This window comes from Coregonus clupeaformis, chromosome 10 (genome assembly GCF_020615455.1).
Source record: "Coregonus clupeaformis isolate EN_2021a chromosome 10, ASM2061545v1, whole genome shotgun sequence".
Taxonomy (NCBI): Eukaryota; Metazoa; Chordata; class Actinopteri; order Salmoniformes; family Salmonidae; genus Coregonus; species Coregonus clupeaformis.
This window is the reverse complement of record NC_059201.1, coordinates 7,838,021-7,864,432: the sequence shown is the minus strand read 5'-3', so window position 1 is coordinate 7,864,432 and position 26,412 is coordinate 7,838,021. Positions and strand designations below refer to the sequence as shown.

At 44.2% G+C, this 26,412-nt stretch overlaps 1 protein-coding gene across 1 annotated transcript in view; it reads right to left on the bottom strand.

Annotated features, from left to right (window-relative positions):
- The window catches only part of LOC121574923 (metabotropic glutamate receptor 4-like), a 126,056-nt gene that overhangs the window by 38,127 nt on the left and 61,517 nt on the right, over positions 1–26,412 (bottom strand). The window contains exons 5-6 of the mRNA XM_045222838.1: positions 11,563–11,763; positions 1,986–2,122 (exon numbers count right to left, since the gene is read on the bottom strand). Coding sequence (XP_045078773.1) covers positions 1,986–2,122; positions 11,563–11,763 — 338 coding nt within the window. The remainder of the gene's footprint in view (positions 1–1,985; positions 2,123–11,562; positions 11,764–26,412) is intronic.

Genomic DNA, 26,412 nt, shown 5'->3' with positions numbered 1-26,412 from the left:
GGATGGAGAGGAGAGGAGGGGTACAGTCAAACACTTCACAAATAACTAACACTATAACCAATAAACAGTCTCTTCTTGCTTAATGACAATTACCACTGGCATACAGTTCTTTTAGGGGCTTTTTTCTCTTTCCTCTCCATTAAAAAGTATATTACCCATGAACACTATTTGCCTTCTTGAAAGGATATATTTAGTGTTATGTTATTCACTTTTTTTTGCCGTCAATGGTGTTTGTGAAATTCATAGGCGGCAAACGCATCCCCAAATGTGTATTTAATTAACAGCTATAAGAATCCTATTTAACTAAAAGCTCATTTGGAAAGAGAATTGGCGCACACCGCAGGACTAGCATTTACAACACATTTACAAAAACATTCATGGTCTTCCGCCATTCACACAGCGTTGAAAGAGACACAGACCCAGGTCGACGCCATAGAAACCAGGTCGACGCCATAGAAACACGCTTCTTTTTTCTTTCTCTTTCTTTGCCCAAGGCCATCTCTTCATATTCCGTTCAAACACTATTTGCAGGGCCGGCATCATGTAATTAATTGTTATAGCTTTGTAACCTCCTGTGTCCACAACTCCACCATATTGTTTTGCTAAGACAGTGGATTGGTGTCTGAAGTCATTATAGCAATGTGTCTGTTTTTAAGCTCTTATTGGTTTCTTTTCATCCCAGTCCGTGTTGTTAATCATTAAAGCACCCTCTGGATGTTTGCACCGTTGAAAACGTGTGCCCAAAGCAGTAGCTAATGGTTTAGGAGAAATTACTGAGCAAAGGAAGCACTGCAGTATAACCAACAGATGACAACATCCTGTCAAAGCTGCTTTAGGAGGAGAGCCACAGACAACAAATGGTGAAAAACATAAAGGTCATTTGGAGGGGATATGTCTGATAATACAGTGAGGGGAAAAAAGTATTTGATCCCCTGCTGATTTTGTATGTTTGCCCATTGACAAAGAAATGATCAGTCTATCATTGTAATGGTAGGTTTATTTGAACAGTGAGAGGCAGCTGGGACATTAGTCACCAAGAAAACAATTGGTAACACACTACGCCGTGAAGGACTGAAATTGTGCAGCGCCCGCAAGGTCCCCCTGCTCAAGAAAGCACATATACAGGGCCGTCTGAAGTTTGGCAATGAACATCTGAATGATTCAGAGGAGAACTGAGTGAAAGTGTTGTGGTCAGATGAGACCAAAATCGAGCTCTTTGGCATCAACTCAACTCGCCGTGTTTGGAGGAGGAGGAGGAATGCTGCCTATGACCCCAAGAACACCATCCCCACCGTCAAACATGGAGGTGGAAACATTATGCTTTGAGGGTGTTTTTCTGCTAAGGGGACAGGACAACTTCACCGCATCAAAGGGAGGATGGACGGGGCCATGTACCGTCAAATCTTGGGTGAGAACCTCCTTCCCTCAGCCAGGGCATTGAAAATGGGTCGTGGATGGGTATTCCAGCATGACAATGACCCAAAACACATGGCCAAGGCAACAAAGGAGTGGCTCAAGAAGAAGCACATTAAGGTCCTGGAGTGGCCTAGCCAGTCTCCAGACCTTAATCCCATTGGAAATCTGTGGAGGGAGCTGAAGGTTCGAGTTGCCAAACGTCAGCCTCGAAACCTTAATGACTTGGAGAAGATCTGCAAAGAGGAGTAGGACAAATCCCTCCTGAGATGTGTGCAAACCTGGTGGCCAACTACAAGAAACATCTGACCTCTGTGATAGCCAACAAGGGTTTTGCCACCAAGTACTAAGTCATGTTTTGCAGAGGGGTCAAATACTTATTTCCCTCATTAAAATGCAAATCAATTTATAACATTTTCTTTCTGGATTTTTCTGTTAAAATTATAGACTGATCGTGTCTTTGTCAGTGGGCAAACGTACAAAATCAGCAGGGGATCAAATACTTTTTTCCCTCACTGTATAACTATAGTACAGTATCTGCTGTGTTAAATATATAAAAAAGAAATCCTTACGTTCAGATAGAGCTGTTCGGTCCAGTGGCCGATGATTTTGTACTCGGCTGTTCTGTTTCTGATCTGGTACTGGTAAATCTCATAGCGACCAGGGGCGTCGCCGTTCTCATTGAAGAGCACTGGGTTGCCAGCTATGCCTGAAGGACAGAGGAGAGAGAGTGTCAATGCATTTGTTTGAATTGTTATATATATATATATATATATATATATATATATATATATATATATATAGTCAAAGCGGAATGTGCAAATGTATGCGGCTAACCAAAATAAACTGTAATATGAAAATACAACTTTTCAATTCAACAAAGTAAGTATAAGAGAGAATAAGTAACATATGCTGATTGTATATTCTCTCTCTGGTCTGTTCTGTCTAGGGGTTTCTGCCTAGTCAAATCATATCTGCAGTCATCTATTAAAATGTTTTCTTCCGTTCTCTAAGTGAGAACTGCATGTGGGGGGATTTTTGGGAAACAGCTTTTCTTTTAGAATAACGTATTACTGTGTAGTGTTATCGCACACTGCAATTCTTTGTTGGTGTTTTTCCACAATATGTTTTGAAATACGAACTATAGTAATGGTATGTCATATGACTTAGCAGCCAAATGTCTGCAAATTCTCACCATCAACAAAACAGTCCCCACTACACAACAAACAATACACAACAACATATTTTCCCGACATGCTCCTTTATGATATTGTAAATTATTAAAACTACACAACACCATTTACTTCCCTGAGATGCCCCTTGAAGATATTAAGTATAGCATCACTGCTCTCTGCTGAGGATGGAAAGAGGAGTAAGTCCCTATCGACTTCCACTTTAAAACCCAAGTTTGAACATGCAGCAGCACACAGCCATCCACTGATGAAAGGCGTAAGGTGCTGGCATTTCTCTTTTAATGCTGGGCTTATCAATAAGTCTCCCCAAGCACAATGGGTGTCCCATCTTACAAACAAGGGGGAAAGCGTGGATGATCTCGGCAGTTTGGATTTCTGCTGATGAGCGTACTTTTTCCTTCTCTTTGTTTAGCGTAGGGCGGAAGACGTGCGCAGCAGCCTAATCCACATCTCGATGAGCCAGCCCCTCTGGATTAAGGCATTACTGTGTGCTCAGCCGTGCCTCAGTGACAACGCAGCCCACATCTCACAGCAAAATAAGCAGATGAGAGGGATTACAGCAGAAGAGATATGTTTATAACGCACTCTCCATGAGTGTAATAATTTGTATCCAGGAGTTTAATCATAGTATTGGTCAATTTTTTTTTTTTTTCATAAGGCACATAGCTCTCCCACTGGCCCAGTTGGAGCTGTGTATTAGGGCATATTAAGGCTTTGAGGCCGTAGCCCCTCGCATGGCACTGGGCACCATGCTGTCACTGTGAGAGGAAAATGGATCCTGACCACAACATTGGTCCTTTCAGACACTAATGCAGCACCACAGCCTGCCACTGCAGATCTAATTACATTTAACAGTTTACGATCTTTTGGTCATCTTGCTGCTCCAATCTGAGGTTGGCCCAGAGATTATTGGCATTTTCTACCCAGGCTGTTCCCTAGACGGACTGTATGTTCATGGCATGCCTTCTAGCATGCATGGTCTCATATATGTATGAGTTTTAGCCAACTCCTCGGACTATCGTTGCCATGGAGGCATGCCGTTGCCATACAGTCTTTTCATACTCCTGAGTGGCGCAGCGGTCTAAGGCACTGCATCTCAGTGCTTGAAGCATCACTACAGACACCCTGGTTCGATTCCAGGCTGTATCACAACCGGCCGTAATTGGGAGTCCCATAGGGCGGTGCACAATTGGTCCAGCGTCGTCTGGGTTTGGCCGGTGTAGGCCTTCATTAAAATAAGAATTTGTTCTTAACTGACTTGCCGAATTAAATAAAGGTTAAATAAAAAATACAAATACATGGCATGACAACGATAGTAAGAGAAGCTGGCTAAAGATCACACAGATTTAGGGACAGGCTACAGTACTTGGCTTCAGATGCATGTCAGAAACATTACTGTCCAGACTTAAGGCTAAGAGCACTTGTCGTGCGTTGTATTTTACTTTGCAGTATCATTGTTCTCCAGAGCTTCATTTAAAATGCTTTTGGTGTGATATTATGGCTAGGGAGTAGAGTTTTCTCTAGTTAAGTTATATAATAAGGAGAACTCATGGTACTAGTTGTGGCCAATTAAAACGGATTATCAGAAAGGTGCATCCTCACAGCAGACTGACAGGGTGATAGTGAACCACTCTAGAATATACCATACCAGAGCCTAAGCTGAGGGCATTGTTTGATACCATAAGCATACATCTATATATCCTCTTGCAGTCACCACAGCAAACCCCTGAAGACATGAAATTAGCTAAATATTTTCATAACTTTTATTCAGAAGTTTCCTTAAGCATATTTTAGACTACAGAAACAGGGTCCTGAGAGCAATCTTTAAAAATGCAGCCATTTTTCAGTCATGAAAACATAATTGAATGCACTCTGTGCACATTGTTTAGAGTTTCTCTTTATGCAGTCCATTGTCCTCCGAGTCATTTCCTATTCAGGATCCGAGCCGAGCCGTTTGCCACACTCACACTTCCACACATTTAGCCTGCAGACTCACTCACCCTCCAAGTTCAGCAGTGAATGAGCAGGGCATTTTTCCTGGTATTTTATGGTTGATTTGCCTCTCGTGATTCAACCACTCATTATTTGTACAATCAAGAAACATGAATAGTTTGTGATTGGATTGAATACTATAGTAGAGTCTCTCTCTGGAGAGCTCAGACAGACACAATAAGATGATTAAACTTGATAGAGGTACAGTATGTGAGTCTTGTGTGATTTTAATGTAAACAAACAACGCCGCAAAAAAAAGTTTTGTATTGTCACTGGATAGGTGAAGTATGTTGTTTTACAGGTTCAGCCATAGTAGTATGACACCCCTGAAGACAATTAGGGTTACGTGCCTTGCTCAAGGGCAAACCTACACACTTTTCACCTTGGCGGCTCGGGTTTTCGAACCAGAGAACTTTCGGTTACTAGCCCAACACTCTAACCGCTAGGCTACCTGCAACCCGCAATTTACGCAAAGGTTAAGAGACTATTTCAACAGAGGATTCATGGACCGAAGGAAAAAATATGTTCTGTCTCTGTTTTCTTAATGTTTCACACCGGCACTGCCATGCACTCTAGTGTGCTGTGTTAAATCACGCTATTCTGTTGGCATGTGATTGAGGAAAGAGAAGGCTGATACACATTCATACTCATCCTAGCATTACAATTATCGTCAACAATCACTCTATATTTGCCACATTTTCAAACACATTATGAATTATCTGACCAAGTAGGGCACAGTTAAACATTTCAGTCCAAGAGCCAGCTATATCCACAGAGGGAAAGACTGTATGAATTTAGTTAAGGATTATGAAGAAACTAGACAGATCCCTGTTGAAGGATGAGCCGTCCCGGCTCCGCTGGTCTGCTGAGGCTGACCTGGCCTTCAGCAAACTGCGGGGTCTGTTCACCTCAGCCCCAGTACTGGCCCACCCTGATTCTTCACTACTGTTCGTGGTGGAGGTGGATGCGTCCCCGGTCTCCCCCACGGCCCTGTTTACACATGTCCTCCGGCACTACAAGGTACCAGAGGATATAGTGTCGGACCGAGGTCCCCAGTTCACGTCCAAGGTCTGGAAGGCGTTCATGGAACATCTGGGGGTCTCGGTCTGCCTGACCTCTGGGTTCCACCCCGCGAGTAATGGGCAGGTGGAACGGGTAAATCAGGATGTGGGTAGGTTCCTGCGGTCCTACTGCCAGGACCAGCCAGGGGAGTGGTCGGTGTTCTTGCCATGGGCAGAATATGCCCAGAACTCTCTCCGCCACTCCTCCACTAACCTAACGCCTTTCCAGTGTATTCTAGGTTACCAACCGGTTCTGGCACCGTGGCACCAGAGCCAGACTGAGGCTCCTGCGGCGGAGGACTGGTTTCGGCGCGCGGAGGAGACGTGGGATTCTGCCCACGTTCACCTCCAACGCGCCGTGCGTCGTCAGAAGTCCAACGCTGACCGCCACCGCAGTGAGGCCCCCGTCTTTGTACCGGGGGATCGGGTCTGGCTCTTGATCCGGAATCTGCCCCTCCGCCTGCCCTGCCGGAAGCTGAGCCCGCGGTTTGTGGGGCCGTTCAAAATCCTGAGGAGAGTCAACGAGGTCACTTATAGGTTATTACTCCCCCCCTGAGCTCTGGATAAGAGCGTCCGCTAAATGACCCCTCGTTTCATGTGTCTCTCCTCAGGCCGGTGGTAGCTGGTCCGCTCCAGGAGGCTGAGGTGCGGGAGGTCCCTCCATGTCCTCTGGACATCGAGGAGGCCCCAGCGTACTCTGTCCGTTCCATCCTGGATTCAAGGCTTCGGGTGGGGGGCCTTCAGTACCTCGTGGAGTGGGAGGGGTACGGTCCGGAGGAACGGTGCTGGGTCCCGGTGAGGTATATCCTCGATCCCTCCATGTTACGGTATTTCCACAGTCGCCATCCGGCTCACCCTGCTCCGCGTCCTCCTGGCCGTCCCCGAGGCCGGGGTCGGCATGCTGTTGGAGCCTCGCGTCAAGGGGGGGCGGGGGGTACTGTCACAACTTCTGCCAAAGCTGCCTCCCCTCCTTGTTCGGGCAGGTTTCGGCGTTCGGCATCACCGGCTTACTAGTTACTGCCGATCCATTTATCATCACTCCATTTGTCTTGTCTTCAATCACACACACCTGGTCCTTATCCCCTCATTAGTCATTGTATAAGTGTTCCCTCTGCTTCCTTGTCTGTGTGGGTGATTGTTTATTGTGGAGGTTAATGAAGCTCGGTGGAGCTTGTGTATTTTGTATCGACGGGAGTATTTTTCCCGTGTGCCTTGTATTTTCCAGTGCGCCTGTTTTGTGCCCTGGAGTGTGTTTGACGCATTTCTGCGTAAACCTGTATTTTGCGGATGAAAGCCTGTTATTCTGTGATTTACCGTCCTGCGCCTGACTCCTTGATCACCACCTCATCACAGATACAGTATTTAATGTACCTTGCTATGTAATTTAGAAAAATATGAGGTAGGAACTAGTTCAGATTAAAATGTTTAAAACTACAATTTAATTTTGTGTTTCCCCGTTTGTAATTATAAGCCAGTGATATATGTACAGTTTGTTTAGTATAAAGCCATTGGCTGACTTCGATACTGTATGTGAGGCTGTCTTTATTCTATGCCTTAACTGACGTGAAGCCTTGTTCTTCAAGTTCCTGTAAAAAAATAAATAATAATCTGACAGTTCTATGGCATGCAGATTATTTTTTATTTTTTTTCAATTTCAATTGGCAGCATCTGAGTCACACAACAATGAAGAATTGGTAGTTCCCTGAGAAGAGGGAGAAAGAAGCACGCTGAGAGGGAAAAACCCACAGTGCTTTGCCTTTGTTCCATAGTCATAACTGCAGTGTCTGTGGAGACTGACAGTCGAAAGGCCCACTGCATTCTGTCTGCAGTAGAGGTAAAATAATAAAACAATGTTTCTCAGACGTGATAGCAGCAGACTCAGAACACTGATGGGGAGCTTCATTCAATCTCAGCCCATTGATGTTTCAAGCAAGTCTTTGGAGCATCAAAGGAAGAAGTGGGCAGGAGATGGAAGGAAGTGCTGGGAGGGGTTGGGACCAGGGGCTAGAGTGAGGTTGGAAACTGTTTGATACCTCTGCTTTGTATGTTGAGACATTGATGGCTGCTGAGCGAGCCAAAATTAAACATTTGAGAAGTGGAGGCTTTAGAATAGATAAAGAAGTATCAGAAGATACAAAGGGAAGTGTAAAGCATGATGGTTAATGATACATTGGGAAGGGTAAAGCATGGAGGTTAATGATACATTGGGAAGGGTAAAGCATGAAGGTTAATGATACATTGGGAAGGGTAAAGCATGAAGGTTAATGATACATTGGGAAGGGTAAAGCGTGAAGGTTAATGATACATTGGGTAGGGTAAAGCATGAAGGTTAATGATACATTGGGAAGGGTAAAGCATGAAGGTTAATGATACATTGGGAAGGGTAAAGCATGAAGGTTAATGATACATTGGGAAGGGTAAAGCATGAAGGTTAATGATACATTGGGAAGGGTAAAGCATGAAGAATAATGATACATTGGGAAGGGTAAAGCATGAAGGTTAATGATACATTGGGAAGGGTAAAGCATGAAGGTTAATGATACATTGGGAAGGGTAAAGCATGAAGGTTAATGATACATTGGGAAGGGTAAAGCGTGAAGGTTAATGATACATTGGGTAGGGTAAAGCATGAAGGTTAATGATACATTGGGAAGGGTAAAGCATGAAGGTTAATGATACATTGGGAAGGGTAAAGCATGAATGTTAATGACACATTGGGAAGGGTAAAGCATGAAGGTTAATGATACATTGGGAAGGGTAAAGCATGAAGGTTAATGATACATTGGGACGGGTAAAGCATGAAGGTTAATGATACATTTTGAAGGGTAAAGAATGAAGTTTAATGATACATTGGGAAGTGTAAAGCATGACGGTTAATGATACATTGGGAAGGGTAAAGCATGGAGGTTAATGATACATTGGGAAGGGTAAAGCATGAAGGTTAATGATACATTGGGGAGGGAAAAGCATGAAGGTTAATGATACATTGGGAAGGGTAAAGCGTGAAGGTTAATGATACATTGGGTAGGGTAAAGCGTGAAGTTTAATGATACATTGGGAAGGGTAAAGCATGAAAGTTAATGATACATTGGGAAGGGTAAAGCATGAAGGTTAATGATACATTGGGAAGGGTAAAGCATGAAGGTTAATGATACATTGGGAAGGGTAAAGCATGACGGTTAATGATACATTGGGAAGGGTAAAGCATGAAGGTTAATGATACATTGGGAAGGGTAAAGCATGAAGGTTAATGATACATTAGGAAGGGTAAAGCGTGAAGGTTAATGATACATTGGGTAGGGTAAAGCATGAAGGTTAATGATACATTGGGAAGGGTAAAGCATGAAGGTTAATGATACATTGGGAAGGGTAAAGCATGAAGGTTAATGATACATTGGGAAAGGTAAAGCATGAAGGTTAATGATACATTGGGAAGGGTAAAGCATGAAGGTTAATGATACATTTTGAAGGGTAAAGAATGAAGTTTAATGATACATTGGGAAGTGTAAAGCATGACGGTTAATGATACATTGGGAAGGGTAAAGCATGGAGGTTAATGATACATTGGGAAGGGTAAAGCATGAAGGTTAATGATACATTGGGGAGGGTAAAGCATGAAGGTTAATGATACATTGGGAAGGGTAAAGCGTGAAGGTTAATGATACATTGGGTAGGGTAAAGCGTGAAGTTTAATGATACATTGGGAAGGGTAAAGCATGAAAGTTAATGATACATTGGGAAGGGTAAAGCATGAAGGTTAATGATACATTGGGAAGGGTAAAGCATGAAGGTTAATGATACATTGGGAAGGGTAAAGCATGACGGTTAATGATACATTGGGAAGGGTAAAGCATGAAGGTTAATGATACATTGGGAAGGGTAAAGCATGAAGGTTAATGATACATTAGGAAGGGTAAAGCGTGAAGGTTAATGATACATTGGGTAGGGTAAAGCATGAAGGTTAATGATACATTGGGAAGGGTAAAGCATGAAGGTTAATGATACATTGGGAAGGGTAAAGCATGAAGGTTAATGATACATTGGGAAGGGTAAAGCATGAAGGTTAATGATACATTGGGAAGGGTAAAGCATGAAGGTTAATAATACATTGGGAAGGGTAAATCATGAAGGTTAATGATACATTTTGAAGGGTAAAGAATGAAGGTTAATGATACATTGGGAAGGGTAAAGCATGAAGGTTAATGATACATTTGGAAGGGTAAAGCATGAAGGTTAATGATACATTGGGAAGGGTAAAGCATGAAGGTTAATGATTTATAGAAATATGCCCTCCTCTGTCTTAGAACTGAGTGGCTGACATCAACACTATTGGATTTTGTATAATTGAAAAATACTTTCTACCAACTATTACAAATATCTATGCCAGGTCAGTACCACTGCCATACTGCTTGTGGTTTCTATGAGAAGACGCAGAGCAAGACATCAAAGAACCTACTTAGTACATACTTTTTGAAATGACAGAAGAATAAGCGTCCTCACACTTGAACAAAGAGGGGTTCTCTCTGATGCTGTGAGAGTAGAGATGTAGAGATAGTCCACAGAGGCAGTCCACCAATATCCTAGATAAGATTGTTGATGATTGTCAGCCTGCCAGAGATATGGCCACCTCACTATGAGTAATTACAGTACCACAATGCTTTGCTTTTGGGAGGCTGTTGACGTTTGACCTTTTTGTCATTTGCACATTATCCTGGATGCTTAAAACATAATAGTGTATAAGAGGAATGACACATCAGACCCTCTGCGGTTAAAACTGAGACTGGGTTGTAATGTGAAAAATCTGTCGATGTGCCCTTAAGCAAGGCACTTAACCCTAATTGCTGATGTAAGTCGCTCTGGATAAGAGCGTCTGCTAAATGACTAAAATGTAAAATGTAATTCAATCTCAGCGGAGACCCTGAACCCAACGACAACAACAAACAGCACTGGCTGTGGCCTCTGGAATGATTCATTGCAAGTGAAACAAAAAGCTATTTAAACTGCTCTGACCCATCTGTCATATGATTTTTGTTTCCAGGCGAAAAAAATGAAATGTATTCTTTGTGTGTTTTCTGGTGAGTAATTTACTTATCTGGTGAGAAAGAGATAAATATTATCTTTGATAAATGACCCTCCAGTCTGCTATTCCCATAGCCCCAGTGGGTTGGGTGTCCATGTTAAACATACTGATGTGTGCTGCTGCTGATGTAACCAAGAAGCAACCCACTTGTGTGGCACAGCGTCTACATCCAGATTGGGGTACCTGTTACAACTGATCTAGTTGATGGTGTAGTTGGTGTAGTTAGTGTAGTTTCCCTTGATGGTGTCTTCAAATAAGCCAGGGAAACACATGCAGTTGCTGCTTTGATTTCTCCCCCTTAGGAGATACATGTTTCTCACATACACCATTGCGTCTTTTGTAATAAATGTAATCAATAATAGAGTTTTCTTAGATGTTTTGCCAAACATTGATCCCAAAACCATTACCAGGAGTTTGTCTTTTAAGGGACTGCCCCCTTCAAGGGATTTTCTAGGTTTTCCAGCGAGCAGCATTGTTTTCTCTCCATTGAATCCATTTGAAACTAATCTCTGTAATACCCAGAAAGATATTTCCTCTATTTGTTCAAGAGGCCCTCTCTTGAAAACGTGTTACTCTGAAGTTTTTTTTTAGGTTTTTAGTCTCTTCCTCTCCTCTCCTCCTCTCCGTTTAGAGATGTCTTCAATCTTGTGTAAATATTTCACATCATGTAATTAATCTCACTTGATTAATTAAATCGATGAAATAATCATTTAAAAAAACAAAACCATCTGATGAAATATTGAGGTGGTGTGTGTTCATGTCTGGGTGCCCTGTGTGAGTGTGATGTACATGCTGTACATATAACCGTGTGGATGTGTCTGACCTGCAAAGTTGAGCAGGCGGATGTGTTTGAGCAGCAGAGTGCCATTGATGGGGTCCATCCTGGAGCAAAGGCCCACCTTCCCTGGACAGAGCTCCCTGTGCATGTTGTGCAACGCGTGGGCCATGGAATAGACTGCATCGATCACAAACTGCACCTTCCCCTCTTGCTCGTAGCTGGAGTCCTTCCCTATCCGCTCCTGATCTGTAGAGCAGAGTGACAACCAAGTTAGGTATCTGAGAAATGCAATTCGTTATAGCACTGGTCACCAACCCCACTATCACCTGTTACACAATAGAAATGTGTTCCCAAGCATATGAGCAGTATTACATGTGATAGTTTGCATTAAGTTCTGAAAAAATTTACAAATAGGAAATAATACAGAAAAACAATAACAGGTAGGCCTACACGTCTTGGAATATTATGACAAATCACATTTTCTGTGAGAATTGAGTTCCTACTGTGTTGATCCTAACAGTGGGTGATTATTACACACAGGTGGTGACCACATGAGTAGCTTCCATTCAGTGATGGTTGTTGGACATGAAAAATCAAGGAAGAAAATAACATCCTTTTGTTGGTATTACATTTCTCCATTGTTAGCCAACCATGAATGCTGCAAGGCAATCCTTAGACCCAGATTGAATTGGATCTTTTGAAATGTGTATTTGAAATGCTCATCAATCCGGTACTAAATTATTACTGATTGGTATTCCATCCGCTGTGGTGGCCTATCAAAAATAACTTTATAGGGCAAAGTGGGTCCTTTGTTGGCCTTACAATTATATACTTAAAGACTGTCATTGGTTTTGTGAGCTGTATGACCTATGATTACTCCAGTGTGAAGACGGCTGATGAGAAGGGCAGAAAGAGACAGAAGGAGACCAACCTGGTCTCAGAGCAAAACATATTATATTTTACAAAATACCATGCCACTCCATTTAGTACGATATGGTACTTTACGTTAGCTTACATTACATTGGCCTACTAATGTGATAGCGGTTGTACAATATAATAAACATTGTAGGACGTATAGTATCCTACGTCTTGATCGCATTTGACCCATTTAGTATGATATATTACGTTCGACTGCTTTAGTATGATATGCTACGTTAGGTTAGGGATTAAGGTTATGGTTAAGGTTAGGGTTAGGAGTTAGGTTAAAGGGTTATGGTTAGGGAAAAGGTTAGCTAAGCAACCCTAGTAGTAGTACCCAAGGGTTAGCTAAGTAGTTGCAGATTTGCTAAAGTTGTCCGTGATGAGATTTGAACACGCAACCTTAGGGTCACTAGACATTCGCATGACATTTTGCCTTAAGTAACCTAGTGTCAATACCAAACGTAACATATGATACTCATTTGAGAGTCCTGGTTTTACGTTTACTATGTTACGTCTAGTCAATGTAATGTAACCTAACATAAAGAAACATATCATACTAAATGGAGTGGCATGGATTTTTGTCAAATATACTACATTTTGCTCTGAGACCAGGCCGAAGAGAAATTACTCTATACCTATGGTTGTGTCCCAAATGGCACTATATTACCTATAACATGTACTACATAGGGATTAGGGTGCTATTTGGGACAACCTGTGACTATTTAATTACCTCCAACTGCATTCTATGTACTGAGACTGTATGCTTTCACGATGCCAGGTACACAGTCATACTGCTAGTTCTTTGGCAATCTGAAATGTTAGGAACTTAGTGTGTAAAGTAAGTCAGCAAAGTTCAGTATGCGACTAAGCCAGTTCTGTTTGAACCATTTAAAAATAGTAGGACCTTTTAATGGAAGGCGTGGCAAAGGGCCAGAAGGCATAGAGAAAAAACATTACCCTCTGTTAGCCTAGCATCTAGGCCTTGATGCACTGACTGACGGACTGGACCCTCCTTCCTCCTACCTCTCATAATTAGCTAGAAGATAATTGTTCAGCTAGACCACTGCAGAGGAGCCAATCAATTCCAATATGTTTAGTGTGGTCCTCTGTAGCTCAGCTGGTAGAGCACGGTGCTTGTAACGCTAAGGTAGTGGGTTCGATCCCCGGGACCACCCATACACAAAAAAAATGTATGCACGCATGACTGTAAGTCGCTTTGGATAAAAGCGTCTGCTAAATGGCATATTATTATATTCTCCTCAGAGAAATCACATTAGTAAAAATGACAACTATTTTTCCACTCTCTAGGAATACATGGATTGTTGTTGTTGTACACTTTGTTTGAAAATGTCCAGTGACATATACAGTGGGGAAAAAAAGTATTTAGTCAGCCACCAATTGTGCAAGTTCTCCCACTTAAAAAGATGAGAGAGGCCTGTAATTTTCATCATAGGTACACGTCAACTATGACAGACAAATTGAGAAAAAGAAAACCAGAAAATCACATTGTAGGATTTTTAATGAATTTATTTGCAAATTATGGTGGGAAATAAGTATTTGGTCACCTACAAACAAGCAAGATTTCTGGCTCTCACAGATCTGTAACTTCTTCTTTAAGAGGCTCCTCTGTCCTCCACTCGTTACCTGTATTAATGGCACCTGTTTGAACATGTTATCAGTATAAAAGACACCTGTCCACAACCTCAAACAGTCACACTCCAAACTCCACTATGGCCAAGACCAAGAGCTGTCAAAGGACACCAGAAACAAAATTGTAGACCTGCACCAGGCTGGGAAGACTGAATCTGCAATAGGTAAGCAGCTTGGTTTGAAGAAATCAACAGTGGGAGCAATTATTAGGAAATGGAAGACATAAAAGACCACTGATAATCTCCCTCGATCTGGGGCTCCACGCAAGATCTCACCCCGTGGGGTCAAAATGATCACAAGAACGGTGAGCAATAATCCCAGAACCACACGGGGGGACCTAGTGAATGACCTGCAGAGAGCTGGGACCAAAGTAACAAAGCCTACCATCAGTAACACACTACGCCGCCAGGGACTCAAATCCTGCAGTGCCAGACGTGTCCCCCTGCTTAAGCCAGTACATGTCCAGGCCCGTCTGAAGTTTGATAGAGTGCATTTGGATGATCCAGAAGAGGATTGGGAGAATGTCATATGGTCAGATGAAACCAAAATAGAACTCGTCGTGTTTGGAGGACAAAGAATGCTGAGTTGCATCCAAAGAACACCATACCTACTGTGAAGCATGGGGGTGGAAACATCATGCTTTGGGGCAGTTTTTCTGCAAAGGGACCAGGACGACTGATCCGTGTAAAGGAAAGAATGAATAGGGCCATGTATCGTGAGATTTTGAGTGAAAACCTCCTTCCATCAGCAAGGGCATTGAAGATGAAACGTGAATGAGTCTTTCAGCATGACAATGATCCCAAACACACCGCCCGGGCAACAAAGGAGTGGCTTCGTAAGAAGCATTTCAAGGTCCTGGAGTGGCCTAGCCAGTCTCCAGATCTCAACCCCATAGAAAATCTTTGGAGGGAGTTGAAAGTCCGTGTTGCCCAGCGACAGCCCCAAAACATCACTGCTCTAGAGGAGATCTGCATGGAGGAATGGGCCAAAATACCAGCAACAGTGAGTGAAAACCTTGTGAAGACTTACAGAAAACGTTTGACCTGTGTCATTGCCAACAAAGGGTGTATAACAAAGTATTGAGAAACTTTTGTTATTGACCAAATACTTATTTTCCACCATCATTTGCAAATAAATTCATTAAAAATCCTACAATGTGATTTTCTGGATTTTTTTTCTTCTCATTTTGTCTGTCATAGTTGACGTGTACCTATGATGAAAATTACAGGCCTCTCTCATTTTTTTAAGTGGGAGAACTTGCACAATTGGTGGCTGACAAAATACTTTTTTTCCCCACTGTATAATATGTAACATAAGCAACCTATAATGAATGTCACATATGTGATACATAAATAATATGTCATATACAGTACACGACATATAATCACATCTCATAAGTGATGTATAAGTAATATGTTGCATAAGCGACAATTAATGCACTGCATTGTCCTATGTCTTCATATTGACGTTGATCTATTGAGTTATGACAGCTGTCACATGTCTGATTACCAGCCCATGCCAAGCACATTACTGCCATAACCAGCTCTATAAACTTTTAATCACCTTTTTTGGCAAAGGGAAGCAACAACGCTTTAGAAGTAGACAGCCAGGCAGTGAATGAGGACAGCCAGTCTAGTGAGGGGAGTAATAAACTTTTGGAGTGAATGTAATTGCTTCTGATAGGCGTTTTAATAATCATGGCCCAGGTTGTTCCTGTGTTTTTCTGTAACATTATTTGCTGTCACACGTGAGGGGGCCTGGGTGGAGAGACGACATGCCAATCCAAAACTCCTCCTGGTCCTCTACCTCAGGAGCCTTTGATTTGTCTTAAAGCTGTTCTCCTCGCAACTCCACTGTATGTGAATGAGAGATATAAAAAATGTATGAGTGTGTTCAATTTACTTTAACAATAGAGTAATTATCAGTGATGTACTAATGAGCTAGCTGAATATATTCATACACCTGCCAAATAGAGTTTAATTAATTATTGGGAGTTTGAAAGTGCATGACGGGGGGTTTCCACAGTACTGTAGGTTTGGGTGGAGAAATGTGTACTTGGGTTTCCCCATAGGCTGCCTAGGAAGCAACCATTGTTTGTGGCTGTTTTTCTACAATACCATGTTGTGCTTGTTTGCTTTGGGGGAGAAAATATTTTGCTACAGAACAAGATTGACGGTCTTGTGTGTATTTTATTTTACACTCCTTTTTCGATCTGGTCTCATCGCTGCAACTCCCAAACGGGCTCAGGAGAGGCAAAGGTGGAGTCATGCGTCCTCCGAAACATGACCCGCCTAACCGCGCTCCTTAACACCCGCCAGCTTAACCCGGAAAACAGCCGCACCAATGTGTCAGAGGAAACACTGTTCAACTGGCGACCGGGATCAGCCTTCAGGCACCCGGCCCTTCACAAGGAGTCGCTACGGCGCGATGAGCCAAGTAAAGCCCAAAATCCACCCTTAACCCGGACGACGCTGGGCCAATTGTTCGCCGTCCTATGGGACTCCTGGCCACGGCCGGTTGTGGCACAGCCCAGGAATGAACCCGGGTCTGTAGTAACGCCTCTCGAACTGCGATGCAGTGCCTTAGACTGATGCGCCACTCAGAAGGCCTGAACATACTGTATTTTCACCCATTGTAAACCTAATAGTTATGGATTTAAAGCATGCCAGCAGGAGAATACTATAAAACCTTTTCTTTATTACTTTCACATATAATCAAATCCAATAGCATTCGTCACATACATTATCAGTCAAAAATTTGGACACACCTACTCATTCAAGTGTTTTTCTTTTTTTTTTTAACTATTTTCTACATTGTAGAATAATAGTGAAGACATCAAAACTATGAAATAACACATTTGGAATCATGTAGTAAACATTCATTTTTTTAAACAAATCAAAATATATTTTAGTAGCCATGCTTCAAAGTAGCCATGCTTTGCCTTGATGACAGCTATGCACACTCTTGGCATTCACTCAACCAGCTTCACCTGGAATGCTTTTCCAACAGTCTTGAAGGAGTTCCCACATATGCTGAGCACTTGTTGACTGCTTTTCCTTCACTCAGCGGTCCAACTCATCCCAAACCATCTCAATTGGGTTGAGGTCGGGTGATTGTGGAGGCCACGTCATCTGATGCAGCACTCCATCACTCTCCTTCTTGGTCAAATAGCGCTTACACAGCCTGGAGGTGTGTCGGGTCATTGTCCTGTTGAAAAACAAATGATAGTCCCACTAAGCGCAAACCAGATGGGATGGCGTGTCGCTGCAGAATGCTGTGGTAGACATGCTGGTTAAGTGTGCCTTGAATTCTACATAAATCACTGATAGTGTCACCAGCAAAGCACCCCCACACTATCAAACCTCCTCCTCCATGCTTTACGGTGGGAACCACACATGCGGAGATCATCCATTCACCTACTCTGCGTCTCACAAAGATACGGCTGTTCAGACCAAAAATCTCAAATTTGGACTCATCAGACCAAAGGACAGATTTCCACGGGTCGAATGTCCATTGCTCGTGTTTCTTGGCCCAAGCAAGTCTCTTCTTCTTATTGGTGTCCTTTAGTAGTGGTTTCTTTACAGCAATTCGGCCATGAAGGCCTGATTCACGCAGTCTCCTCTGAAAAGTTTATGTTGAGATGTGTCTGTTACTTGAATTCTGTGAAGCAATTATTTGGGCTGCAATTTCTGAGGCTGGTAACTCTAATGAACTTATCCTCTGTAGCAGAAGTAATTCTAGGTCTTCCTTTCCTGTGGCAGTCCTCATGAGAGCCAGTTTCATCATAGCGGTTGATGGTTTTTGCGACTGCACTTGAAGAAACGTTCAAAGTTCTTGAAACTTTTCCATATTGACTGACATTCATGTCTTAAAGTAATGATGGACTGTCATTTCTCTTTGCTTATTTGAGCTGTTCTTGCCATAATATGGACTTGGTCTTTTACCAAATAGGGCTATTTTCTGTATACCACCCCTACCTTGTGTACCTTGTCACAACACAACTGATTGGCTCAAACGCATTAAGAAGGAAAGAAATTCCACAAATTAACTTTTAACTAGGCACAATTGAAATGCATTCCAGGTGACTACCTCATGAAGCTGGTTGAGAGAATGCCAAGAGTGTGCAAAGCTGTCATCAAGGCAAAGGGTGGCTACTTTGAAGAATCTCAAATATAAAACATATTTTGATTTGTTTAACACTTTTTTGGTTACTACATGATTCCATATGTGTTATTTCATAGTTTTGATGTCTTCATTATTATTCTACAATGTAGAAAATAGCACACAAAAAAGAAAAACCCTTGAATGAGTAGGTGTGTCCAAACTATTGACTGCTACTGTACACAGTTTACAGCAGGTATAAAAGGTGCAGCGAAATGCTTGTGTGCTAGCTCCCATAACTATTGTAGTACAATAATCAATAATAAAGACTCAGATAAACATAGTAATCGAAGAGGTAGTATACCTAGAAATAGAGCAGGCATTATGCATAGTAATAGCTTGATATGTACACTATAGGACATACAGTGTAGATAATGAATGTGCTATGTCAAGTATGACTGTATTCAAACATATTTATTTTATATTTTAGGTATGTTTTGATATAGTTGCAGCTCTCTCTGGTAATTTGTTTCATGGAAAGAATTGATTCTTGTTTTTTTCTGCAGAAACCGTGTTGCATCACTCTTCTTCATTCCTCTTGCAACACTGTCCTGATACTGGTGCCTGCCAATTTTCTGCTCTTAGCAGAACCACTTCAACTTAAAAGCTTGCTAGTCCCAAATCGATGTCTCTCTTTCAGTCTTCTTTCATCTGCCATATATCAGTTTGCCACAGCAAAAAACTAAAGCCAATTTAACATCTCTGATTAGCTTATGCATCTATGAAATAAAGAACCAGGTTATGGCTGTGATAATCGTGGTAAACTGTGGTAATTGAGCGCCACAGGCATGCAAATTGGACAGACAAATCGAGAGCTTAGGACTATAAGGTTCTATCTGCAAAAAGATGATTCTCAGCTAACTGGCTTTAAAGTTCCTCATTGGTTTGAATTGTGTCAGCAATTTCTATCTTGTTTTCTTTTTAACTTAAAAACATGAATTGGGGTACTATATAGGTGGAGAACGTTGAACAGAACAAGGCTATGTCAATAACTACATTTTGACAAAAATCCAGACAGAACTTTTTAGCCCCAAGCGCTGTTGAGCCAGGGTGTTAGTTTCTATGTTTTGTTGTGGGTCTAGGTTATTGTATTTCTTTGTTTGAGTGACTCCCAATCAGAGGTAACGAGTGTCAGCTGTTGGCTCGTTGTCTCTGATTGGGAGCCATATTTAACTATCTGTCTTTCACGTTGTGTTTGTGGTTTCTTGTTCATTTCGGTTTGTGTGAAACTGTAGACGTCACGTTATCGTTTATTATTTTGATCGTGTGATCAGTAAATAAAAGATATGTTCACCTTCAACGCTGCGCCTTGGTCCTCCTCTATGTGTGACGATCGTGACAGAAGAAACCACCAAGATGGGACCAAGCAGCGTGTCCAGGAGCCATCGCCAGGGAGATCCCTCACAGATCTCCTTCGCCTCCTGGACTGGGTCAAGCCGAGGGAGGAAGACAAGGGCTTGACATTATGGCAGAAGGGCGAGAGGCTGGCGAGGGATATGGAGACCTGGTCCACGGGTAGGAGAGACGCCCCGAAATTTTTTAGGGGGGGGCTCACGACGTCGGACCAGCAGGAGGCCGCGATAGAGCGGCCCAGTGGGTTGCCGGAGAAGGCCGCCGGGTTACGGGGGCCACTGGTCGAAGAGGGGATGGAGGAAGTAGAGGCACGGCGAGAGGTACTGGCGTGTGTTGCCAGTCCGGTCCGGCCCGTTCCAGATCCCGGTGTAGAGCCAGTGGTGTGTGTCCCCAGTACGGTCCGGTCTATTCCTGCTCCCCGCACCGAACCTGCGGTGCGTCTCGTCAGCCCGGCTCTGCCCGTTCCTGCTCCCCGCACCAGGTCTGTGGTGCGCGTCGCCAGCCCAGTCCGGCCCGTTCCTGCTCCCCGCATCAAGCCTGTGGTGCGTCTCGTCAGCCCGGCTCTGCCCGTTCCTGCTCTCTGCGCCAGGTCGGTGGTGCGCGTCGCCAGCCCGGTCCGGCCCATTCCTGCTCCCCGCGTCAAGTCTGTGGTGTGTCTCGTCAGCCCAGCTCTGCCCGTTCCTGCTCTCCGCACCAGGTCTGTGGTGCGCGTCGCCAGCCCGGTCCGGCCCGTTCCTGCTCCCAGCACCAAGTCTGTGGGGCGTTTCGTCAGCCCTGTCCGGCCCGCTCCTGCTCCCCACACCAAGCCAGTGGTGTGCGTCGTCAGTGCAGCACGGCCCGTGCCTGTTCCCCACACCAAGCCAGTGGTGTGCGTTGCCGGTCCGGCACGGCACGTGCCTGTTCCACTGGAGCCGGATCCGCCGCCTAGGCGGAGTGCCCACCCAGTCCCTCCCCCTGTTGTGTTTCGTTGGCGCGGTCGGAGTCCGCGCCTTTAGGGGGGGGTACTGTCACGCCCTGGCTCGGGGGACTCTCGTATGTTGAGCCAGGGTGTTAGTTTCTATGTTTTGTTGTGGGTCTAGGTTATTGTATTTCTTTGTTTGCGTGACTCCCAATCAGAGGTAACGAGTGTCAGCTGTTGGCTCGTTGTCTCTGATTGGGAGCCATATTTAACTATCTGTCTTTCACGTTGTGTTTGTGGTTTCTTGTTCATTTCGGTTTGTGTGAAACTGTAGACGTCACGTTATCGTTTATTATTTTGATCGTGTGATCAGTAAATAAAAGATATGTTCACCTTCAACGCTGCGCCTTGGTCCTCCTCTATGTGTGACGATCGTGACACACACACACAAACTTGGTATTGCCCCTCTCTTTCCTAGCAAGGCCTCTCATCTCATTGCAGAGTCAGAGCATGCCCACGCACTCCCAAGGCTGGCTCTCTGTCTTCAGATTAGGAGTAGCAGCACAGCAAGGTCGTCTCCCTCTACCAGGGTGCCACAGAAAGGAGTTAGTGACTGTGGGTCGGCTCTGACCCTGTTAACCTCTGCATGCTCGGGTCATATCTTCATAGTCTATAAAAACTTGAACTTCATCCATAGTCAATCTACATCCATTCCTTCATATGAGAACATCTCCCCCTATGTGTGCCTTGGGGAATATGTAGGATGTTTCGGTTGATGAGCAGTCCCAATTCATCTGTCCTGACTCTGCCAACTCAAAATCATCTGTCCCGACGTTGCCAACTCAAAACTATCTGTCCCGACGTTGCCAACTCAAAATCATCTGTCCCGACGTTGCCAACTCAAAATCATCTGTCCCGACGTTGCCAACTCAAAAATCATCTGTCCCGACGTTGCCAACTCAAAAACATCTGTCCCGACGTTACCAACTCAAATTCATCTGTCCCGACGTTGCCAACTCAAAAATCATCTGTCCCGACGTTGCCAACTCAAAAACATCTGTCCCGACGTTGCCAACTCAAAATCATCTGTCCCGACGTTGCCAACTCAAAACCATCTGTCCCGACGTTGCCAACTCAAAACCATCTGTCCCGACGTTGCCAACTTAAAAAATCATCTGTCCCGACGTTGCCAACTCAAAACCATCTGTCCCGACGTTGCCAACTCAAAACCATCTGTCCCGATGTTGCCAACTCAAATCCATCTGTCACGACGTTGCCAACTCAAAACCATCTGTCCCGACGTTGCCAACTCAAAATTATCTGTCCCGACGTTGCCAACTCAAAACCATCTGTCCCGACGTTGTCAACTCAAAATAATATGTCCCGACGTTGCCAACTCAAAACCGTCTGTCCCGACGTTGCCAACTCAAAACCGTCTGTCCCGACGTTGCCAACTCAAAATCATCTGTCCCGACGTTGCCAACTCAAAACATCTGTCCCGACGTTGCCAACTCAAAACCATCTGTCCCGACGTTGCCAACTCAAAATCATCTGTCCCGACGTTGCCAACTCAAAACTATCTGTCCCGACGTTGCCAACTCAAAACATCTGTCCCGACGTTGCCAACTCAAAATCATCTGTCTCGACGTTGCCAACTCAAAACCATCTGTCCCGACGTTGCCAACTCAAAACATCTGTCCCGACGTTGCCAACTCAAAACCATCTGTCCCGACGTTGCCAACTCAAAATCATCTGTCCCGACGTTGCCAACTCAAAACTATCTGTCCCGACGTTGCCAACTCAAAACATCTGTCCCGACGTTGCCAACTCAAAATCATCTGTCTCGACGTTGCCAACTCAAAACCATCTGTCCCGACGTTGCCAACTCAAAACCATCTGTCCCGACGTTGCCAACTCAAAATCATCTGTCCCGACGTTGCCAACCCAAAAATCATCTGTCCCGACGTTGCCAACTCAAAATCATCTGTCCCGACGTTGCCAACACAAAAATCATCTGTCCCGACGTTGCCAACTCAAAATCATCTGTCCCGACGTTGCCAACTCAAAACCTCCAAGCTGGAACCCATGGATGAAACAGGATGTTGTAAACATTTTACAAACTGTTCATTAGAGACACGTGAGAGCATTCTGGATCTCATATGATATCATCAGTTCGGTGCATTAAATCCATAACTCTTTTCATTATGGTAACATCACATGGTCATGGAGAAGGATTCAGCCTGTGTCTGTGTTGCTATGCTGCATGCTGTGTGTTGCTATGCTGCATGCTATTCTCCCCTGTATTAATTAGACAGTGGCATCAAACCCCAGGAGAGGGAGCTGGGACCCGTTCTAACTTCCTGCTCCTCTCCACATTAATAAATATCAGCTGTGTATTTCACTCATTCACAGATAAAAGACTAGTCTGGCTCCGTCTACCAGTCACTCACACACTCACTCGCTCTTTGATCACTCTGAGCACACGGAGCCCTCTCAGGACATTGATTATTCCTCACTCATACCCCATGTGGTCTGCTTAGCGCCTTGAAGACAGGTGCAAAGCCTTCGCCAGCACCACCAGAGGCACCTGGAGAATTCCTGAAACGTTGCGAGTCGAGAGGGGATTGCAAAGCCAAAGAAGTTTCAGACTTTCTGCTACATCAACAAACTTCCACACAGCCTTAGAAAAACAACACCCCATCATATTCCAGGAAACAGAGCTGTGCAGGCATGGTTTTCCCTGTGCAGGCATGGTATTCAACTCAGACTGTCCCTCACATAAATCCTTCACAGCCTTTTCACATGACAAAGCTCTTCATCAGATCTTCATCTTTGTCTGATCAGGATTTCCCTCCGCACATTTTGCCATTTTAGCAGTTTTTTCTCCCAAGTAATAAGCACAAGGATAAGTTGATCATTCATTAATTTTCATTCATTAATTTTAATTTGCTTTTCTCTCCAGCACCTGAACAAGTTGGATTTGTGTATTTTTACATATGTATTGATTAGTCCTGTACAATACGCATAGAAAGTGGATAGGCAAGGACGAGCCACACAGTGGGAAAATATAAACACAACTGGAGACACCTTCTCATTTTTGGAGACAGGTTATTGACACGGTAGTGCTACTGTAGCTAGCAAAATAGTGTAGAAGCAATTCCTAACTAACTGTAAGCAATTTTAGCTAGCTAGCTAGCTAATCATCTTGTTAACTGTGAGGTGAAAAAATTCACCTATTTACTGTTAATTAGCCTTCGTAAATCTCTTTGCTAGCAAACGGGACAATGTCTCCAAAACTGCTGGGTATCTACAGCAATGTTTACTTTTTGACATTCTTGATGTCTCCACTTTCCAAGCACATTGTGACTTTCTAGATGAAAAAGACAGGGCAGGCTTCCAACTGTCTTGTCATGTCATCCATATGAGACCAAGGTTTCAGCCACAGGGCGCAATGTGGATGTCAAGAATTGCCAAAGAATAACATTCTGGCACACATGATTTACCCCCTCACAAGAACATGTCTGTTGAGTTTGCATCCCTAGTCCAGAGCAGCTATGCCAGAATAGATGTCAAATAAATCAAATCAAATCAAATTTTATTGGCCACATGCGCCGAATACAACAGGTGCAGACATTACAGTGAAATGCTTACTTACAGCCCTTAACCAACAGTGCATTTATTTTTAACAAAAAAGTAAAAATAAAACAACAACAAAAAAAGTGTTGAGAAAAAAAGAGCAGAAGTAAAATAAAATAACAGTAGGAAGGCTATATATACAGGGGGGTACCGGTGCAGAGTCAATGTGCGGGGGCACCGGCTAGTTGAGGTAGTTGAAGTAATATGTACATGTGGGTAGAGTTAAAGTGACTATGCATAAATAATAACAGAGTAGCAGCAGCGTAAAAGGATGGGGTGGGGGGGCAGTGCAAATAGTCTGGGTAGCCATGATTAGCTGTTCAGGAGTCTTATGGCTTGGGGGTAGAAGATGTTGAGAAGTCTTTTGGACCTAGACTTGGCACTCCGGTACCGCTTGCCGTGCGGTAGCAGAGAGAACAGTCTATGACTAGGGTGGCTGGAGTCTTTGACAATTTTGAGGGCCTTCCTCTGACACCGCCTGGTATAGAGGTCCTGGTTGGCAGGAAGCTTGGCCCCAGTGATGTACTGGGCCGTACGCACTACCCTCTGTAGTGCCTTGCGGTCAAAGGCCAAGCAGTTGCCATACCAGGCGGTGATGCAACCAGTCAGGATGCTCTCGATGGTGCAGCTGTAGAATTTTTTGAGGATCTGAGGACCCATGCCAAATCTTTTCAGTCTCCTGAGGGGGAATAGGCTTTGTCATGCCCTTTGCACGACTGTCTTGGTGTGTTTGGACCATGATAGTTCGTTGGTGATGTGGACACCAAGGAACTTGAAGCTCTCAACCTGTTCCACTACAGCCCCGTCGATGAGAATAGGGGCGTGCTCAGTCCTCTTTTTTTTCCTGTAGTCCACCATCATCTCCTTTGTCTTGGTCACATTGAGGGAGAGGTTGTTGTCCTGGCACCACACGGCCAGGTCTCTGACCTCCTCCCTGTAGGCTGTCTCATCGTTGTCGGTGATCAGGCCTACCACTGTTGTGTCGTTGGCAAACTTAATGATGGTGTTGGAGTCGTGCCTGGACATGCAGTCATGGGTGAACAGGGAGTACAGGAGGGGACTGAGCACGCATCCCTGAGGGGCCCCCGTGTTGAGGATCAGTGTGGCAGATGTGTTGTTACCTACCCTTAGCACCTGGGGGCGGCCCGTCAGGAATTCCAGGATCCAGTTGCAGAGGGAGGTGTTTAGTCCCAGGTGGGAAAGGGCAGTGTGGAGTGCAATAGAGATTGCATCATCTGTGGATCTGTTGGGGCGGTATGCAAATTGGAGTGGGTCTAGGGTTTCTGGGATAATGCTGTTGATGTGAGCCATGACCAGCCTTTCAAAGCACTTCATGGCTACAGACGTCAGTGCTACGGGTCGGTAGTCATTTAGGCAGGTTATCTTAGAGTCCTTGGGCACGGGGACTATGGTGGTCTGCTTGAAACATGTTGGTATTACAGACTCAGTCAGGGACATGTTGAAAATGTCAGTGAAGACACTTGCCAGTTGGTCAGCACATGCTCGGAGTACATGTCCTGGTAATCCGTCTGGCCCTGCAGCCTTGTGAATGTTGACCTGCTTAAAAGTCTTACTCACATCGGCTACGGAGAGCCTGATCACATAGTCATCCGGAACAGCTGGTGCTCTCATGCATGCTTCAGTGTTGCTTGCCTCGAAAAGAGCATAGAAGTGGTTTAGCTCGTCTGGAAGTCTTGTGTCACTAGGCAGCTTGCGGCTGTGCTTCCCTTTGTAGCCTGTAATAGTTTTCAAGCCCTGCCACATCCGACGAGCGTCAGAGGCAGTGTAGTACGATTCAATCTTAGTCCTGTATTGACTCTTTGCCTGTTTGATGGTTCGTCGGAGGGCATAGCAGGATTTCTTGTAAGCGTCCAGGTTAGAGTCCCGCTCCTTGAAAGCGGCAGCTCTACCCTTTAGCTCAGTGCGGATGTTTCCTGTAATCCATGGCTTCTGGTTGGGGTATGTACGTACGGTCACTGTGGGGACGACATCATCGATGCACTTATTGATGAAGCCAGTGACTGATGTGGTGTACTCCTCAATGCTATCTGAAGAATCCCGGAACATGTTCCAGTCTGTGCTAGCAAAACAGTCCTGTAGCTTAGCATCTGCGTCATCTGACCACTTTTCTATTAACCGAGTCACTGGTGCTTCCTGCTTTAGTTTTTGCTTATCAGGAGGATAGAGTTATGGTCAGATTTGCCAAATGGAGGGCGAGGGAAAGCTTTGTATGCGTCCCTGTGTGTGGAGTAAAGGTGGTCTAGAGTTTTTTTTCC